The sequence below is a fragment of the Dendropsophus ebraccatus genome, chromosome 3, assembly GCF_027789765.1.
Source record: "Dendropsophus ebraccatus isolate aDenEbr1 chromosome 3, aDenEbr1.pat, whole genome shotgun sequence".
NCBI lineage: Eukaryota > Metazoa > Chordata > Amphibia > Anura > Hylidae > Dendropsophus > Dendropsophus ebraccatus.
The window spans coordinates 84,699,197-84,719,503 of NC_091456.1; the positions used below are offsets into that span (position 1 = coordinate 84,699,197).

General features: G+C 44.1%; 1 protein-coding gene across 1 annotated transcript in view; it reads left to right on the top strand.

Annotated features, from left to right (window-relative positions):
• TDRD7 (tudor domain containing 7) overlaps positions 1-20,307 on the top strand; it is a 94,526-nt gene that overhangs the window by 13,672 nt on the left and 60,547 nt on the right. Inside the window, exon 2 of the mRNA XM_069962119.1 lies at positions 18,955-19,172. Within this exon, the coding sequence (XP_069818220.1) occupies positions 18,960-19,172 (213 nt within the window). The 5' untranslated portion in view covers positions 18,955-18,959. The remainder of the gene's footprint in view (positions 1-18,954; positions 19,173-20,307) is intronic.

The following is a 20,307-nucleotide window of genomic DNA, read 5'->3' on the forward strand; positions in this document are numbered from 1 at the left end:
GGAATATTATTATTTCCAGAGCGCTATACAACAGATAAGGCGTTAACAAACAGGACATTACAAGATCAAAACTCATTAAAGGCAAATGGTAGACTGGTACATGAGGAGAGAGGACTCTGCATGCGAGAGCTTACAATCTATAAAGTGCAGCCAGTCAAGTATGATGCAGAATTTTTACAGGTTGTAGCCTAGTTTAAAGAGATGAGTTTTCAGTGGGAACACAAAAGGATGTCATTGGAGGATGAGAGGTTCATGAAGGATTGTATCCACAGGTTGTGGATGGCCTTGTATGTCATGGTCAACAATTTAACCCCTAGACGACCCTGGACGTAGGGTTACGTCATGGAAGTCTGTCCCCAGACGACCCATGACGTAACCTTACGTCCTGGGTGTTTCTCCCGCTATGAAGCGTGCTCCGGAGCGGAGCGCGCTTCATAGCAGGTGGGGGCCGGCTGCAAACAGCAGCCGGGACCTCACCGGTAATGACACGCTGCAGCGATCGCGCTGCCGCGTGTCATTAACCCCTTAAACGCCGTGATCGCGGCATTTAAGTGTAAGTGACTGCGGGGGTCCCGATCGTTGAAACGGACTGCCGGAGGTCTCTTACCTGCCTCCGTGCGGTCCGATCGGCGATCTGCTACACTGAGCCTGCACAGGCAGGCTCAATGAGCAGATCGCCGATGACACTGATCAATGCTATGCCTATGGCATAGCAATGATCAGTGTATAAATTAAAGTACTGTATGTAAAAGTCCCCCAAAGGGACTTCAAAAGTGTAAAAAAAAAAAAAAGTTCAAAACACTATTACACTACCCCAAAACCCCTCCCCCAATAAAAGTCTAAATCACCCCCCTTTCCCATTATATAAATAAAACATATAAAAATGAATAAATAAATAAACATATAATATACCGTAGCGTGCGTAATTGTCCGATCTATTAATATATAACAAGCGTCATTGTGATCGGTAAACGGCGTACAGGAAAAGAGGGGAAAAAGTGCGCAGATTACCGATTTTGTTACATTATATATTAAAAAAAATCAATAAAAAGTGATCAAAACGTCCGATCTTCACAAATATGGTATTAATAAAAACTAGAGATCATGGCGGAAAAAATGACACCCCATACAGACCCGTAGGTGAAAAAATAAAACCGTTATAAGCGTCATAATAGGCCCATTTTATTAATATTTAATTGCCAAAAAAAAGGATTTCATAAAAAAATATATATATAACATTAGAGAATCTGTGTAACCTGCATATGGTTGTGTTCGGGCTGACCTATAGAATAATAGTGTCATGTCGCTGTTACCATATAGTGCATTACGTAGACACAGGAACCCCCCAAACGTTACCATATGGCATTCTTATTTACGATTTCACCTATTTATATCTTCATAAATAACATATTTGGAATTCCATCATACATGTTATGGTAAAATGAATGACGCCATTACACAGTACAACTATTCCTGTAAAAAACAAGCACTTACATGGCCTGTAGATAGAAAACTGAGAGTGCTAGAGCTCTTAGAAGGGGAGGAGGTAAAAACGAAAACACTAAGATCAAAATTTGCGCGGTCCACTGGGTCATTTTGGGCCTGGTCCTCAAAGGGTTAAAATTAATATGTTGGACAATAGGGAGCCAGTGAAGGGATTGGCAAAGGGGAGAGGCAGTGGGGAAAGGTGGATTAGTTGGGCAGCAGAGTTAAGGATAGTCTATAGGGGAGCGAAGGTGGTAGATGGAAGGCCAGAGAGGAGGATGTTACAGTAGTTCAGGCGAGAGATAATGAGAGTATGCACAAGCAGTTTGGTGGAGTCAGGGGTGAGAAAAAAGCGGATTCTGGAAATGTTTTTGAGGTGAAGGCGGCAGGAGGTGGTCAGGGCCTGAATATGTGGTTTAAAAGACAGGGCAGAGTCTAAGGCGACCCCAATGCAGTAGACTTGGGGGAAAGGGGACAGAGTGCATCCATTGATGGTGATTGATAGATTAGTTGGTAGGGTGGAGCAAGATGGGGGAAAGATGATTAGTTCTGTTTTGTCCATGTTGAGTTTTAGAAAACGAGAGGAGAAGGAAGATATAACCATAGCCACTCTGGGATCCTGGATAGCAAATAGGTGACATCCAGACCAGAGAGGTAGATCTGAGTGTCATCGGCATAGAGGTGGTACTTGAAGCCGTGGGATTCTATAATGCATCCCAGGCCAGAGGTATAGATAGAGAAGAGGCCCGAGTACAGAGCCTTGGGGCACATAAACAGTGAGGAGGCAAGGAGAGGAGAAGGTGGTGTGGGAGTGGGAGACACTAAAAGTGCAGTTGAAGATGTAAGAGGAGATCCAGGAAAGGGCTAAGCTAGTGACGCCAAGGGATGAAAGAGTTTGTAGGAGAAGAAAATGGTCAACTTTGTCGAAGGCAGAAGATAGGTCAAGGAGAACAGAGTATTGACGCGAGGCGTTAGCAAGTCATTGGCCACTTTGGTGAGGGCAGTTTCTGTGGAGTGGTGGGAATGAAAGCCAGATTGCAGGGAGTCGAAAAATTAGTTGAATCAAAAGTGGGAGGATAGTTCACGGTAGGCATGTTGTTCCAGGAGTTTTAAGACAAACTGCAAAAGTGAGATGGGGCGGTAGCTGAATAAGGAGGTAAGGTCAAGGGATGTGTCTTTAAGGGTTCTATTACACCATTACCGATGTCCTTGTAGTCCTTGCTTAAACTGTATACATTACCTATCCATGCTTCAGGGCTCCTCTTGCAATCTGCTTTTCCCCGGGTCCCGTGCGCTGCAGCTCCAGAGCGGCCGCTCTGTAGCTGAATCGCACGGGACCCGGGGAAAAGCAGATCGCAAGAGGAGCCCTGCAGCATGGATAGGTAATGTATACACTTTGAAAATTGTCAGCCACCGACCGCGCACTGCTATTACACGTAGCATTGCGAGGTTGGTGCCTGACAACTATAGGTCCAAACCTATATCAACAATCACACTCATCCTTATAGCCCTATTACACGGAACGAAATCGACCCTATTCGGCCGATTATCGCTCAGTGTAATAAACACAATGATCAGCGGATGCCAACGATCATCGGCTGATCGTTGTTTATTACATGGAGCCATAATTGGCCAGATAGGGCCGATTTATCTTTCCGTGTAATAGGGCCCCAAGGATGAGTGTGATGGTTGCATGTTTATATGGAGATGGGAAGATGCCAGTAGTTAGTGATAGATTGAAAAGATGATTTAGTGCTGGGACAAATGTTGGGGATAAGGTGGGATGGGATTTGGTCAAGTGCGCAGGTGGTGAGGTGTGATGTGGAGAGTAGTTTGGAGAGGCGTTCTTCAGTATTGGTGGAAAGGTGAGATGAGATATGGGGGGTGGCAGCGCGGGACCGAGAAGGAAGTTAAAGGTTTTACTTGCACTGGGAGGAAAGCAAAGATCTAGAAATGTCTGGTATCTTCTTGATATGTTGAATAAAGATTGTATGCATCATCCATTTAGGTCAGAGCTTTCAGACCATTTAGACCCAGGGGGAGATTTATCAAACATGGTGTAAATTGAAATTGACTCAGATTCCACCTTTCATTTTCCAAAGAGAGAGTGAGAAATGAAAGGTGGAATCTGATTGGTTGCTAGGGGCACTCTTGTCCTCCATTTGGATGTGGTTTTGCAACTTAGTTCCATTGAAGTGAATGTACCTGAATTATAATACCACACACAACCTGGAGACATGGGTGGTGTTGTTTTTGCATGGAAATAACTTTTTTTTCTAACCTTGCATAACCCCTTTAAATATTAGATGCCATTTGTTGCCTTGGAATTTTGGCATCTTTCACATCTGGCCATATAAGTGCTAATGTGGAAAATGACTGAAATCTATTCTTCCTCTTGTTCTGGTGTAGATAGATCGTTCAAACCAAATCTGGTACTTATATTTAGGGATGGTCTGAACAGAGTTCGGTTCGGGTTCGTACTAACCCGAACCCTCGGTAATGATTCCCGCTGTCTGCCAGCTCCGTGGAGCGGGCGGATCCAGCGGGAGGACCGCCTGGAAAACTGGGATACAGCCATAGCCATAGGCTGTATCCCAGTTTTCCAGGCAATCCGGCCGCTCCACGGAGCGGGCAGACAGCGGGAATCTGCTGCCGAGCGTTCGAGTTCATACGAACCCGAACCTCGGCAGGTTCGGACCATCCCTACTTATATTGTAAAGTGAATTATTTTAAAGGGAAACTGATAGCACAGGTATGCATATATCCATGCTCCCAGTTTCCCATTGACGATCTCACCAGCAGTGCTTACTTACCGTGTGCGTCTTCATGAAAATCAATCATTAAAGGGAACCTGTCACCCCCCGTGCCGTGGTGACAGGCTCCCGACCCCCGTTAGAGCCCCCTATACTCACCTAATCCCGCCGAGTCCCGCTTCTGGAGGTGGTCGGGTGATGAAGATCTCAGCCGCTGCAGCCCGGCGCGCGTGCTCCTCAAATGAGTCCAACGCTCATAGAGAATGACGGAGCGCTGGACTCTCCTGTCATTCTCTATGAGCGTTGGACTCATCTCTCAGCGCGCGCGCCGGGCTTCTAGTATATGTGTACAATAAATATATAAGTGGTGTTGTAAATAAAAAGCCCCTCCCTTAATAAAAGTTTGAATCGTGTTATAAATAAAAATAAACAAACATGTTTAGTATCGCCGCGTGCATAATCGTCCGAATTATAAATTTATTATATTCCTGATCTCGCATGGTAAACGGCGTAAGTGTAAAAAAGTCCCAAAGTGGAAAATTGAGCAATTTTGGTCTCATTAAATCCAGAAAAATTGTAATAAAAAGCGATCAAAAAGTTGCATATACGCAAACAAGGTACCAATAGAAAGAACACATCATGGCGCAAAAAATGACAACCCACACATCCCAATAGATCAAAAGATAACAGCGCCATAAGCCTGGGAATAGAGCGATTTAAGGAACATATTTGTTAACAATGGTTTGAATTTTTTACAAGCCATCACATAAAAGAAAAGTTATACATGTTACATATCGTTGTAATCAGCGTAAAAACAGAGTAAAAACAAATACCCACCAAATAAACAGAATGCGTTTTTTTTCTTCAATTTCACCACACATTTTTTTTTCTGATTTGGCAGTGTACTTTATGAAATTGACGCTGTCATTGCAAAGTACAATTAGTGGCGCAAAAAATAAGGGCTCGTGGGTTTCTAGGTGAAAAAATGCAACTGCTATGGCCTTCTAAGTGCAAAGGAGGTGCAGGAGGAAAAAACGGAAGGGCAAAAATCAAAATTGGCTCTGTCTTTAAGGGGTTCACATCCCACACTACAATATATTCTAGAAAAAGTTTTTCTTTCTTTTCCAAATAAATTTTAACCCCTTAACGACATCGGGCGTAACCTTGCGCCCTGGTACTTGGCGCATCAGGGCGTAAATTTACGCCCGATGTTTCCCCGATCGCTGCGTGTTCGCACACAGCGATCGGGGTAGATGACCTGCTATAAATCATAGCAGGCCATCATAGCTTCTCGGCACGGGGGGTGGTTAACACCCCCCGTGCTTACGATCGCCGCTATAGGCTGATCAATTCAGATCAGCCAATAGCGGCGATCGGAACCTTTCCGGGTCATCGGTGACTCGATGACCCGGAAAAAAATTACTGTAAAAAGTAATGGTGGTCACCGTGCCACCAGCCCGATCGCCGTGAACGGCCGGCCGGCCGTTCACGGCGATCGGGCCGGTGGCACGGCGATCAGAGTCCCCCAAAATAGTAAATACCTGCTCTGGACCCCTCAGCTAGGTAGCGGAGGGGTCCAGAGCAGGTATTTGTACATTACTCACCTGTCCCGGGGTCCTGATCGGCGTCTTCGGGTTCGCGTCTTTCCGGCGCGTCTTCGGATCTTTCCGGCGGTCCCCGTCGTCTTCTTTCGTCTATTTTCGGCTCCAGCCTCGTCATTTTCCGGATTTTGCGCTCTGCTGCCCTCTAGCGGCTGATATGTGTAATACACTTATCAGCAGCTACAGGGATGTTCAGAATGTAGAAAAAGTTGTTGTTGTTTTTTTCCAAATTATTTTTTTTTCTATTTTCCGCACCCTATCGCCGCTGAGTGTTGATCAGCATCGCACGAAAGTGCGCTGCTAATCAGCAACTCCTCCTTTTTGGCGTAGGGTGTTTTTTTTTCTATATCCTACTGCCACGGTCTGCTGATAAGTGCCGCAGATAAGTGCGGCATTTATCAGCAACTCCTTTGTTGGCGTAGGTTTTTTTTTTATACTTACTGTAAAAAAAAACATGTAAAAAACACTACATTACACCACACTACATTGAATAAAGTTTGAGACTACACCACTACATACCCCATATACCAATCCCCGTATAAAGATGGCCCCCAGGGTGTTTTCGGCGTCAGAGGGATACGTTATTATTGCCTCCGACACCGAAACAGCCAGTGAGGATGAATGGGGGGATCCTTCTTTCCTCCATTCATCCTCATCATCGAGTGACGTGTCTGGGGGTAGCGTAGCGTACGCTGCCCCCCAGACACGTCTTTTCCGCCAGTACCGTCCCAATAAGAGATGACGGTATGGTGTGAAATTCTCCAAACTCTGTGAGCGTACCTCAGGGTACACTTACAGATTTAGGGTACGTGCACACTGCGGAATGGCGAAGGATAACCCTTTGTGCATTCCGCAGCTGGCACCCGCCGGCGGACTGATGCGGGCGCATGTCTCTACCAGTGTCATAGACTCCATTCTATGCACGGGCGGAATCCGTCGTCCATCCAAAGAAGGAATACGTTGGACGGAGAGCAGAATCCACCCGTGCATAGAATGGAGTCTTATGACACGTGTGGAGACGTGCGCCTGCATCACTCTGCCGGCGGGTGCCAACTGCGGAATGCACGAAGGGTTATCTGTCGCGATTCCGCAGTGTGCACGTACCCTTAGAGTGTATGTAGGAAGGGACACCTGAATCCAGCCCCCAGATGCCCCCCCATCCTCGGAACAAGTGGAAAGATCGTCCAGGAACTGATCTTCCCACTGCTGGATAAAGGTTACCACCTGTACGGGGATAACTTTATACCAGCAGCCCCTCTTCTGGTCCCTCGCTGCCCGAGCTACTGTAGCTTGCGGCACGATCCGAACATATCAGAAGCAGTAATAGAGCCCTAATATTTAGCAGCCATGGAGCGGCCCCAGCGCTTCTGGATATGAAGGACCCCCTATCGCACCAGGACAACATTTTCCAGGTGACGTCCCACACACTGGAGAAAGGGAGACCCCAGAAGAAGTGCAGAGTGTGGGGTAACAGGGGGAAGGACACCATTTTCCAGTGTGACACCTGTCCTGATCCCCCCGGCCTCTGCATACTGGATTGCTCCAAGGCGCACCACACGTCATTGGGGTTCTACATTATCTAAATTCTGTCCTTTATTCCTATTTCAGGGGTCACGTTGATCCGGGGATTATTCTGATCGCCATTATGGAGTCGGGAAGGAATTTTTCCCCTGTGATGAGGCTACTGTTTGCCTCACGAGGGTTTTTTGCCTTCCTCTGGATCAACACAGGTTGAATTTGATGGACACCTGTCATTTCCAACCTTATAAACTAATAATTGGCCTAATACCCCCAAATAAATTAGAATGGTCCCTTTTCCCCAGCTAAGTAGGTATGGCCGCCATTCCCATTAGAGGATGCCATGATGCAATTACAAAGCCTCTGTGCGGCCAGGACAGTAGAAACCCCCCACAAGTGACCCCATTCTGGAAACTACACCCCATAAGGAATCTAACAAGGGGGGCAGCGGGGATATGGCCCCCTGGTGACGGCCACATTTGGGATGTGAAAATGAAAAAAATTGTATTTTTTATTTTCTCGGCACATGTTCTACGTAAGTGACTGTCACCAGTGGGGTCCATATCCTCACTGCACCCCTTGTTAGATTCCTTATGGGGTGTAGTTTCCAGAATGGGGTCACTTGTCGGGGGTTTCTACTGACCTGGCAGCACAGGAGCTTTGTAATTGCGACATGGCCTCCATCCTCCATTCCAGCCTCTAAATGGCGCTCTGTCCCTTTGGTGGCTTGCCCTGTGCCCATATGGCACATTATGCCCACATATGGGGTATTTTCGTACTCAGGGGAAACTACCCTACACGTTTTGTGTTCATTTTCTTTTTTAACCCCTTGTGGAAATGGAAAAAATCAAGGCTAGACCAACATTTAGTGTAATTTTTGTAAAATTTTTACTCTAAATCATTAATCTTGTCATGATTTTTTCATTTTCACAAGGGGCTAAAAGATAAAAAAAAACAATAAATGTGTAGAGCACATTTCCTGAGTACGGAAATACCCCACATGTGGACATAAAGTGCCATGCGGGTGCAGGGTAAGCCTCCGAAGGGAAGGAGCGCCATTTCGTTTTTGAAGGCTGGATTTGGATGGAATGGATTTCGAGGGGCCATGTTGCATTCAAAAGGCCTCTGTGTTGCCAAGACAGTTGAAACCCCCCACAAGTGACCCCATTATGGAAACTACACCCCTCAAGGAATGTAACAAGGGGTGTAGTGAGCATATGGACCCCACTGGTGACGGGCACAAATGTGGAACAATGTGGCGTGAAAATGAAATATTACATTTTTTACACTATAATGTTGGTTTAGCCTTGAATTTATCATTTTCACAAGGGGTTAAAAGAGAAAAAAACATACAATATGTGTAGAGCAATTTCCCCCGAGTCCGTAAATACCCCACATGTGGACATAAAGCGCCATGTGGGCGCAGGGCAAGCCTCCAAAGGGAAGGAGCGCCATTTGGATTTTGGAGGTTGGATTTGGCAAGAATGGATGATGAACGCCATGTCGCATTTACAGAGCCCTCGTGCTGCCAAAACACTGGAAACCCCCCACAAGTGACACCATTCTGGAAACTGCACCTCTCAGGGAATCTAACAAGCGGTGCAATGAGGATATGGACCCCTTGATGACGGGCACATTTGTGCCATGAAAGTGAAAAAATTAAATTTTTTACTTTTACGTCACATTGTTCCACATTTGTGCCCGTCACCCGTTGCTTCCATATGCTCACTGTGCCCCTTGTTAGATTCCTTGAGGGGTGTAGTTTCCAGAATGGGGTCACTTGTGGGGGGTTTCCAGTGTCTTGGCAGCACGAGGGCTCTGTAAATGCGACATGGCCCTTGAAATCCTTTCCAGTGAAATTCAGCTTCCAAAAGCCAATTGGCGCTCCTTCCCTTTGGAGGCTCGTCCTGCGCCCCCTTGGCACTTTATCGCCACATGTGGGGTATTTCCGTACTCGGGAGAAACTGCGCTACACATTTTGTGTCTTTTTTTTCCTCTTATCCCTTTAAGAAAATGAAAAATTGAAGGCTAGAACAACGTTTTAGTGTAAAAAATAATTTTTTCTTTTATCATGCCATATTGTTCGGAAAATCTGTGAAGCACCTGTGGGGTCCAAATGCTCACCGCACCCCTTGTTACATTCCTTGAGGGGTGTAGTTTTCTAAATGGTGTCCCTTTAGGGGTGTTCTTTAGGTTTTGGCACCCCAGAGCCTCTGCCAACCTGAAGTGGTACAGTCAGAAATGACCAAATATAACGGAGGCGTTGAAATTCACTAGGCGCTCCTTTGTATCTGAGGCTTGTGGTTGCGTCAAATAGCGCAATAGGGCCACATATGGGGTATTTCTATAAACTGCAGAAACGGGGCAATAATTTTTGGGGTGCATTTCTCTGGTAATAGGTTTATAATTATGAAAAATATTGGATTACAATAAAATCTCTGCACAGAAAATTAAAATTTTCAAATTTCTTACACACTTAGCTTTTATTTCTGTGACTCCCCTAAAGGGTTAAAACACTTTCTGGATATGCTTTTGCAGAGTGTGGGGGGTGCAGTTTCTGAAATGGGGTGCTTTGTGGGGCTTTCTAACATACAGGCCCCTCAAATACACTTTAATGCTGGGTTCACACACAGTATATTTCAGGCTGTATTTGGTCCTCATGTCAGGTCCTCATAGCAACCAAAACCAGGAGTGGATTGAAAACACAGAAAGGCTCTGTCCACACAATGGTGAAATTGAGTGGATGGCCGTCATATAACGGTAAATAACGGCCATTATTTCAATACAGAAGCCATTGTATTAAGATAACAGAAAATATTTGCCATTAAATGGCGGCCATCCACTTGATTACAACATTGTGTGAACAGAGCCTTTCTGTGTTTTCACAAGGCTGGGTTCAGACACAGTATATTTGAGGCTGTATTTGTGAGGCTGTATAGCAACCAAAACCAGGAGTGGATTGAAAACACAGAAAGGATCTGTTCACATAATGTTGTAATTGAGTGGATGGCCGTCATTTAATGGCAAATTTTTGCTGTTATTTTAAAACAACGGCTGTTATATTGAAATAATGGCAGTTACTTACTGTTATATGGCGGCCATCCACTCAATTTCAACATTGTGTGAACAGAGCCTTTCTGTGTTTTCAATCCACTCCTGGTTTTGGTTGCTATGAGGACCTGACTTGAGGACCAAATACAGCCTGAAATATACATAGTGTGAACCCAGCCTAAACCTGAACAGGTCCCTAAAAATATCTGATTTTGAAATTTTTCTGAAAATTTTGAAATTTGCTGCTAATGTTTTAAGCTTCCTATTGTCTAAAAAAAAATGAAAGATCGTTTAATAAATGCCGCCAACATAAAGTAGACATGTTGCTAATGCTATTTAATATATAATTTATGTGGTATAACCACTTTCTGTATACGCAAAAAAGTTTCAAAGTTGGAAAAATGCAGTTTTTCACATTTTTCCACATTATTTGGTTTTTTTTTCATAAAGATTCGTTATGAGTATCGACTCCAATTTACCAGAAATGTAAAGTACAATATGTCACGAGAAAACAATCTCAGAATCAGCCGGATAGGTAAAAGCATCCCGAAGTTATTAATGAATAAAGTGACACTGGTCATGTTCATAAAATTTGTCTCTGTCATTAAGGCCATTTCAGGCTCTGTCCTTAACCCTTTAAGGACATGGCCCATTTTCGTTTTTACGTTTTCGGTTTTTCCTCCTTGTGTTTAAAAGGTCATAGCACTTGCATTTTTCCACCTAGAAACCCACATGAGCCCTTATTTTTTGCGTCACTAATTGTACTTTGCAATTACAGGCTGAATTTTTGCATAAAGTATACTGCGAAACCAGAAAAAAATTCGAAGTGTGGTGAAATTGAAAAAAAAAACGCATTTCTTTTATTTGGGGGAAATGTGTTTTTACACCATTCGCCCTGGGGTAAAACTGACTTGTTATGCATGTTCCTCAAGTCGTTACGATTAAAACGATATATAACATGTATAACTTATATTGTATCTGATGGCCTGTAAAAAATTCAAACCGTTGTTAACCAATATACGTTCCTTAAAATCGCTCCATTCCCAGGCTTATAGCACTTTTATCCTTTGGTCTATGGGGCTGTGCGAGGTGTCATTTTTTGCGCCATGATGTGATCTTTCTATCGGTACCTTGATTGCGCATATACGACTTTTTGATCGCTTTATATTACATTTTTTCTGGATTTGATGCGACCAAAAATGCGCAATTTTGCACTTTGGAATTTTTTTGCGCTGACGCTGTTTACCGTACGAGATCAGGAATGTGATTAATTAATAGTTCGGGCGATTACGCACGCGGCGATAGCAAACATGTTTATTTATTTATTTGTTTACTTTTATTTAAAACCTGGGAAAAGGGGGGTGATTCAGACTTTTATTAGGGGAGGGGGCTTTTGACTATTAACAACACTTTTTTTTTTTTTTTTTTACACACATATACTAGAAGCCCCCCTAGGGGACTTCTAGTATATACACTTGGATCTCTCATTGAGATCTCTGCAGCATAGATATGCTGCAGAGATCCATGAGATCGGCACTCGTTTGCTTTCGGCTGCTGCAGCCGAAAACGAACGAGTGCCGAGCCGAGGACGGCGCCATCTTGGACGCGTCCCCGGCCGGCATCAGTAACGGAGATCGCTCCTCCGGGACAAGGTCCCGGAGGAGCGATCTCCCCCACTAGACCCCAGGGAAACGTTGCCTCCGGTAATCGGAGGCAGCTGTCAACTTTGACAGCTGCCTCCGATTAGCTAATTAGCGGGCACGGCGATCAGACCGTGCCCGCTAATAGCGGCGGTCCTGGGCTACACGCGGCACCCGGGATCGCGGCACTTCAAAGCGAAGTGCAAGTGAGGACATATGACGTACGCATACGTCTTATGTCCTTAAGAGGTTAAAGTGTCACTGTTGTGAAATTTTTTTTTGCAGAAATCAATAGTCCAGGCGATTTTAAGAAACTTTGTAATTGGGTTTATTATCCGAAAAATGCATTTTTATCATGAAAAAGCAGTTTGAAGCTCTCCCCCCTGTCTTCATTGCTCTCCTATGGAGAGAGCTAAAGAAAAGACCAAAACAGGACAACAAAGAGTTAATCTACAAATCCCTCACGGGATATCTCCTGTGACAGTCACCAGTGACCTGTCTGAGCTGGGATTACAGCTGTCACCCAGCTCTGTGCCTGTAATCCTCTGTTATCTGCTTACTGCTGCCGGCTAACTCCCTCCTTCCTCCTCCCCCCTCCCCTCTCCCTAGAGCAGACAGGGTACGTCTCCTGCAACAAGTCACAATTTTCAGATTTTTCAGAGTGGATGAAAAAGAGGAAGGAGGGGGGGACCTGGGAAAAGGCTTTTTACATGCAGATAATGGCAGATTTGGCTAATAAACCCAATTACAAAGTTTCTTAAAATCGCCTGGACTATTGATTTCTGCAAAAAAAAAAAATACGACAGTGACTCTTTAAGGGGTTAAGGAGGATTCTCTTTTGAAGGGAACTAATGTGGAAATTTGCAGTTCAACCAACAGTTATCTATTTGGGTCTTCCCATACATATGATGTTCATCACGAATAAACAATCAAGTGTTCTTTATGAGGAGGGCTGGGGTAAGCTACAGCCTCACAACTTTGTCAGCGACTTATTCCTTTAAGGACAAAAGGGTCATTTGAAAATTAAATGTGGCCTATCTTTCTCCAGACTCTCCTCTAATATCAGCAAGTGGATGAAACCTAGTTCTAAGAATTTTAGTATCTCATACCTTTACCCCTTATATCTTTACCTATAATCATCTAATCATAAAACCTGTTTTCATGTTTGTGTTTAATGTACATATTAATAAATACATGCTATAAGACGTATTGTAGCATTTTCACCACAGTCCCTCCACTTTGTTTAATTATTTTTTCCTGTCATTTTTGACACTTTGCAAATCTCATGGGCCTTTTTGGCCCAAAGGTAAACTGCAATATTTGCTTTTCAATAAAATTGATATGTGTGACACTAAAAGATCTAAGATGAAATAGGACCAACATCTTATGTTCATTTGTCATGCACTAAAGATAAAGTGCACTATAAATATGCTGACGGTATCCACAGATGGGCGGTATAACCAGTATAATGGTCAGCTACCATGTCCTCTAATAATGGGTGGAGGAGAAGTTCCAGTTTAAAGCTCAGTACACACGGAGCAAAAGTGGCGGAACATGTTCATTCTTCAGCGCGGAAAGAGGAGATGTGCGAGCCTCCCATAGACTGTCATTATGACTGGGAGGCTAGCGGCATTCTCCGCTGCGGAATTCCTCCACTTTTGCTTCATGTGCATGGAGCCTAAAGAGATTGTCTAGGAAAAAAAACACTTTTCCGCTATCCACAGGATAGGGGAAAAGTAGGAGGTCATGGGGGGGTCCAACCTCTGTGGCCCCCAACGATCTCTGTATCTGGCCTGCCGGCTCTGTTATGAATAGAGAGCCGTGGGTCCAGCATATACTTTAGATATCTGATTGAACTTGCAGCAATCAATTTCTTAGACATTTCTGCTCACAGTTGCAGAAATTTATAGAAAGTCCTGTCAGAGAAGGTTTAGTCTGGAGTTGCTCAAAGGAGGGAAAGAACCATTTTCCCAAACCTGATTTAAAAAAAAATATATATATTCCTTTACCTTCCCATTTGAGATGAGCTTTCTAATGTAAGTATTTCAGGGTCTTTTACTTTTCTTTGATCATTAATATCCATGTTGGAAGGTAACCTCCCTGTATGTTTAATGTTCCAGTTTCTACGGCAGCTGTGGGGGGTGAATCCGGAGGCCCATGCTGGTGACATACATTTAGGGTACAAACACACACACACCGTATACGCAGCAGATTTGATGCTGTTCAGTTATTTAGATCTAATCTGCTGCGTATTTGTTGCGTATTAGCTGCATATCGCAGCAGTAAATACGCTGCGTATACGGTGTGTGTGTTTGTACCCTTAATAGGTAATCAAGAAGCAGGGGGTTCAATGAAAGTATATTACTACAGTTTGTAGATACAGGATGGAACTGCATTGGGAAGGGATGTGTGTTCAGCATGGACCAGGAAGTCAAAATCACAGAGCTGTGCTGGAGAACAGTGACATAAACTTTATATACAGCAATGTGTATGACTGAGTGTAAGTGCAGGCACATTAGCAGGGCATATGTGGGCACAGTATAGCAGAACTCTTTCCAGGGAGAGAGGTGTTACAGCTATGAGGAGATTACCTCCACAGTCCTGTCCCCTGATACAAGTCCCAGCCTGAAGTGGAGAAGTGGATCTGGTATGATTTGGAAGGTGAGGGAGACTTTCTGGGTCAGAGTACAGTGCTGTAGACCCCGCTATACAGGCCATACCTCTCCCCCACTTCCCCTCACACCCAGTACAGGGAGCTCTTAAACCAAAGCAATGATCTTAATCGACATAACAATTTTGAAAAACTGAGCTCTTATTTCAAAACGCTCCTAATCCAAGGTACCACTGTGTGTGATATAGTTAGTGATAAATGTGTATTAGTGCAGCAGAAAAATATTAATAATACAGTTGTGCAGAACGCATAAAAACCTCATAGGATCCAGACCTATGTAACAGGGAACCTGTGTGAATGGATGTGAGTGTTAATGTGATCGAGTAATTATATGTGCAGTATTTATAATAATCCTGAGGGGGGGGAACTATTATATAAATTCACCATGTACAGTATGTGATGATAAAATTAGGTGAGCTAAAAAATAACATAAAATGAGTGCAACAAAGGAACTGCAATGATTGGATTATATATAAGAACTCATGTTAATATACCTGGATGCTAGTCATGTGGCAGCACTTATTATATACTAGAAAATGTACCCGGCGCTGCCCGGGTATAAAGTGTCAGTGTGTTAATTAGATTTATTCTAAGGTTCCCAGGAGGCCAATCTATGTCCTTGTTTTTTTTGTTAAGAGGAAATCGCCAGTAGCCCTATATGCCCCTATATACCCGACAGTTCTGCACTGTTTATGTAAATTGTAGCTTATGCACATTAGAAAAAAAACTTCAAACATTTGCCCTGTATACCTGTAGTGTATAGTTGAGGGGGTGGGGGCGGCTGTATACCTGTAGTGTATAGTTGAGGGGGTCCTGTATACCTGTAGTGTGTAGTTGGGGGGGGGGGCTGTATACCTGTAGTGTATAGTTGAGGGAGGTCCTGTATACCAGTAGTGTATAATTGGGAGGGGGGGCTGTATACATGTACTGTATAGTTGGGGGTCCTGGATACCTGTAGTGCATAGTTGGTGGAGGTCTTGTATACCTGTAGTATATAGTTCGGGGGTCTTTTATACCTGTAGTGTATAGTTTGGGGGGTCCTGTGTACCTGTAGTATAAAGTTGGTGGAGGTGCTGTATACCTAGAGTATATAGTTGGTGGAGGTCCTGTATACCTGTAGTGTATAGTTTGGGATCCTTTAAACCTGTAGTATACAGTTAGTGGGGGTGCTGAATACCTGTAGTATATAGTTGATGGAGGTCCTGTATACCTATAGTGTATAGTTCAGGGGTCCTGAATACCTGTAGTATAAAGTTGGTGGAGGTGGTGTATACCTGTAGTATATAGTTGGTGGATTTCCTGTATACCTGTAGTGTATACTTTTGGGGTCCTGTATACCTGTAGTGTATAGTTTGAGGGTCCTGTATAACTGTAGTATAGAGTTGGTGGAGGTCCTGTATACCTGTAGTGTATATTTTTAGGTCCTGTATACCTGTAGTATAGAGTTGGTGGGGGTGCTGTTTACCTGTAGTATATAGTTGGTGGAGGTCCTGTATACCTGTAGTGTATAATTTGGGGTCCTGTATACCTGTAGTATAGAGTTGGTGGAGGTCCCGCGCACCTGTAGTGTGTAGTTTTGGGGTCCTGTATACCTGCAGGGTCGTATTTACCATTATGCACTCGTGGTCTGCCTAGGGCAGCACCTTGCATGGGGGCAGCACCAGGGATCAGGAAAAAACTTTTTAATTTTTTTTTCTTTTTCAAGTCTTCCATCTCCTGTTCAGACTTTCCAGAAAATCTAGTGTCTTTTCGAAGGGGGGTATGGTAGTATTGGTCAGGTCTGGTGTGGCAGTGTTATCCAGTCACAGTATGGCGATACTGGTCAGGTCTGGTGTGGCGGTGTTATCCAGTCACAGTATGGAGGTATTGGTCTGGTCTGGTGTGGCGGTGTTATCCAGTCACAGTATGGTGGTATTGGTCTGGTATGGCAGTGTTATCCATTCACAGTATGGTGGTATTGGTGAGGTCTGGTATGGCGGGGTTATCCAGTCACAGTATGGCGGTATTGGTTAGGTCTGGAATGGCAGTGTTATCCAGTCACAGTGTGGCGGTATTGGTCAGGTCTGATATGGTGGTGTTAAATGTGACGTCTGGAGCTATTACCTACCAATCTATCATGATGCTAGTTAGTGAGTGAAGATAGGGCGTCCTCAGGTTTAGTGTTTAAGGCAGCAGCAGCTGGTAATACTGCCCTGTATACATGTACTGTATAGATGGAGTAGGGGGTCCTGTATACATGTACTGTATAGATGAAGTAGGGGGTCTACCAGTTATTTCTGTGGATGTTGTGAGACAGCTGGCCCTAGCAACCACAGATCCCTGTGAAAATTAAAGTAGTAATCCTATTGGTTGCTAAGGCTCCCAACTGCTGGGCGTCTGCAGCTAATTATATCACCTGTGTGTGCACTGTGGAGATTTTCCCATTCATTTCTATGGGGCGTTCTTCCACATCCCCCATCCTCCCCTGTACATCTGGCAAGGATGGAACCTTCGCTCTAACCTTCCTAGGCACCCAATGTATATGTGGGCCAAATTTGGGGTCAAACGGTTCAGGCGTTTGGAAGTCTGGTATGGCAGTGTTATCCAGTCACAGTATGGCGGTATTGGTCAGGTCTGGCATGGCGGTGTTATCCAGTCACAGTATGGCGGTATTGGTCAGGTCTGGTATAGCAGTGTTATCCAGTCACAGTGTGGCCATATTGGTCAGGTGTGGTATGGCAGTGTTATCCAGTCAGTGTGGTGGTATTGGTCAGGTCTGGTGTGGCGGTGTTATCCAGTCACAGTGTCGCGGTATTGGTCAGGTCTGGTGTGGCGGTCTTATTTGGTATGGTATGACGGTGTTATCCAGTCACAGTATGGCGGTATTGGTCAGGTCTGGTATGGCGGTGTTATCCAGTCACAGTGTGGCGGTATTGGTCAGGTCTGGTGTGGCGGTCTTATTTGGTATGGTATGACGGTGTTATCCAGTCACAGTATGGCGGTATTGGTCAGGTCTGGTATGACAGTGTTATCCAGTCACAGTGTGGCGGTATTGGTCAGGTCTGGTGTGGCGTTGTTAAATGTGACGTGTGGAGCTATTACCTACCAGTCCTGATGCTAATTGGTGAGTGAGGATGGGGCATCCTGAGGTTTAGCGCTTAGGGCAGCAGCAGCTGGTAATACTGCCCTGTATACAGTACTGTATAGTAGGAGTAGGGGGTCATGTATACCTGTAATGTCCTGTATACATGTACTGTATAGTTGGAGTAAGTGGTCTACCAGTTATTACTGTGGATCTGTTGTGAGGCAGCTTCCCTAGCAACCACAACTCCCTGTGAAAATGAAAGTAGTAATCCTATTGGTTGCTATGGCTCCCAACTGCCGTTTTCTCTGGGCAGCTGCAGCTAATTATATCTCCTGTGTGCAGTGTGGAGATTTTCCAATTCATCTCTATGGGGCGCCGCTCTTCCCCCTCCCCCTCCTCTCCTGTACATCGGGGACGGGACCTTCGCTAAAACCTTCCTGGGCACCCCATGTATCTGTGTGCCAAATTTTGGGTCAAACGGTTCAGGCGTTTGGAAGTTTATATGAGACAGACAGACTTTCATTTTTATGATATAGATTAGACTGGCCTCTAGAACAACATATATAATCATGATCATAACAAGATACTTATATTAAAAGCTATTCATAATCATGATGGTAAGAATAATATTTAACACCGCAACTAATATAGCCTGGTACATTTTTTTTTTTATTTTATTGTGTATGTTTGTGATATATATATGCAGTGCTCAGTAGGAAATGACCTACTATTTGTCAAGGTATCTCTATCTATCTACGTAATCCATATTTTGAGAAACTATGAAATCATTAATAAAATGAGGATAAATCCCATCTATAATTATTGCATTGTTAAAAATACCAAAAATGCAAAAGATGCATACAATAAAACCATACATGACTACACCAATTAAAGGGATATGGTTCCTGAACCGCCATATACAGCTCCTGTGCCAGCCGCGACCATTAGGTTTTAATAAGATGGTCTGTTTCACACACGTATAATATGGCTATAGTATGGCCATAAGTGTCAGCCCATACATGGGTCTAATGACTGAATTGGCAGCATTGTCAATGATGCTGACAGCTCAAGTGTCTAGACCAACAGTCGGGCTGAAACTCGTGGCCATACTACTCAAGCAAAACTACATTCATATCTCACTGTTTTGTCTTGTATTATTTTTTTTTTTTAGCAAAAATGTTGGAGCCTGAGAAAGAGCTAGTTGCAAAGATGCTGCGGGCAGTCTTGCAAACTAACAAAAATGGTGTAGCCTTGCATCGCGTTCAAGGTGAATATAAAGCTCTTACAGGAGAATGGATTCCTTACAAGGAGATGGGTTTCCATACGCTTGATGCATACCTGAAAGCTATTCCAAATGTTGTAAGGATGGATATCAGCCGAGCTGGGGAGGTAATGTGTTTTAATATAACAACATTTACACTGTATATCATAACATTGTATGCCTTATCCAGCTGTCAGTGAAAACTCCTCCGCTCTAGTCTATAGGTTATGGACTAAATCAACATCACGATTAATTGAATATGTAACCTCTCTCGATTATTGAACAACTATACCATGCCCCTTTTATAAGCCACACCCATTATATCACATTTATTTACAGATGTGCTTTGAGATCTTCTATTTTATGTCTACAGCTCGTATGCAGGCAGCCCAGGCATAATGTATCGCACATAATCTACACATACAATATTTCACACTGCAGCGCACACACTACACATCAAAGATACAGGATGTCACACAGCAGCAGGAGCGAGCACACTATACACATTACACACATACATAAAGACACAATGAGACACTGAGGGGGGCACAGGTTGGGTAAGATACCAGGGGAGCGGGGCACAGGCTGGGTAAGACACCGAGGGGGGGGGGGGGGAAGCGTCAGGTGGGCGCACAGGCTGGGTAAGACACAAGGGCAGAGCTCTGTTGTAGGGTGTGGGGCTCCAATGGGAGGGGGGGAATCCAGTACAGGCGTGGAGCTCTGGAGGCTGACAGGTATAGAAGGATTTGAAGGAAGACTAACAGCAGGTTAGAAGAATGTACCTGCTCTTATGTTCCTATAGGGCGGTGATTGGGAACCTTCGGCCAACCAGCTGTTAAATTACAATTCCCATCTTGTCTGGATGGCCAAAGCTTTAGCTTCAGTTGCCCAGGTATGATGGGAAGTGCAGTTTTGCAACAGCTGGAGGGCAGTAAGTTCCCCATCCCTGCCATAGGCTGCCATCCCTGCCATAACTAAAACAAACAAAACAGCGGTGCACAGTTCCTATTCTTTAGTTAGTAATCCCTGTTCAGATTACCAAGTGTGCTGTATATGTATTTATAGAAATACAGAATTTCCTAGAAATGTTGACCATAGGGTTTATAGAAAACACGTTTTTCAGTTCCAATGTAAATCAAAAACTTGTCTTTTATTTTCAATACGGGACAGTCATGGAAAAAACATTGGGGGAGATTTATCATCATTATATACCATTTTTTTGGAGTGATTATGCCTACTTCAGCTTAAGCTGAAAGTAAGCAT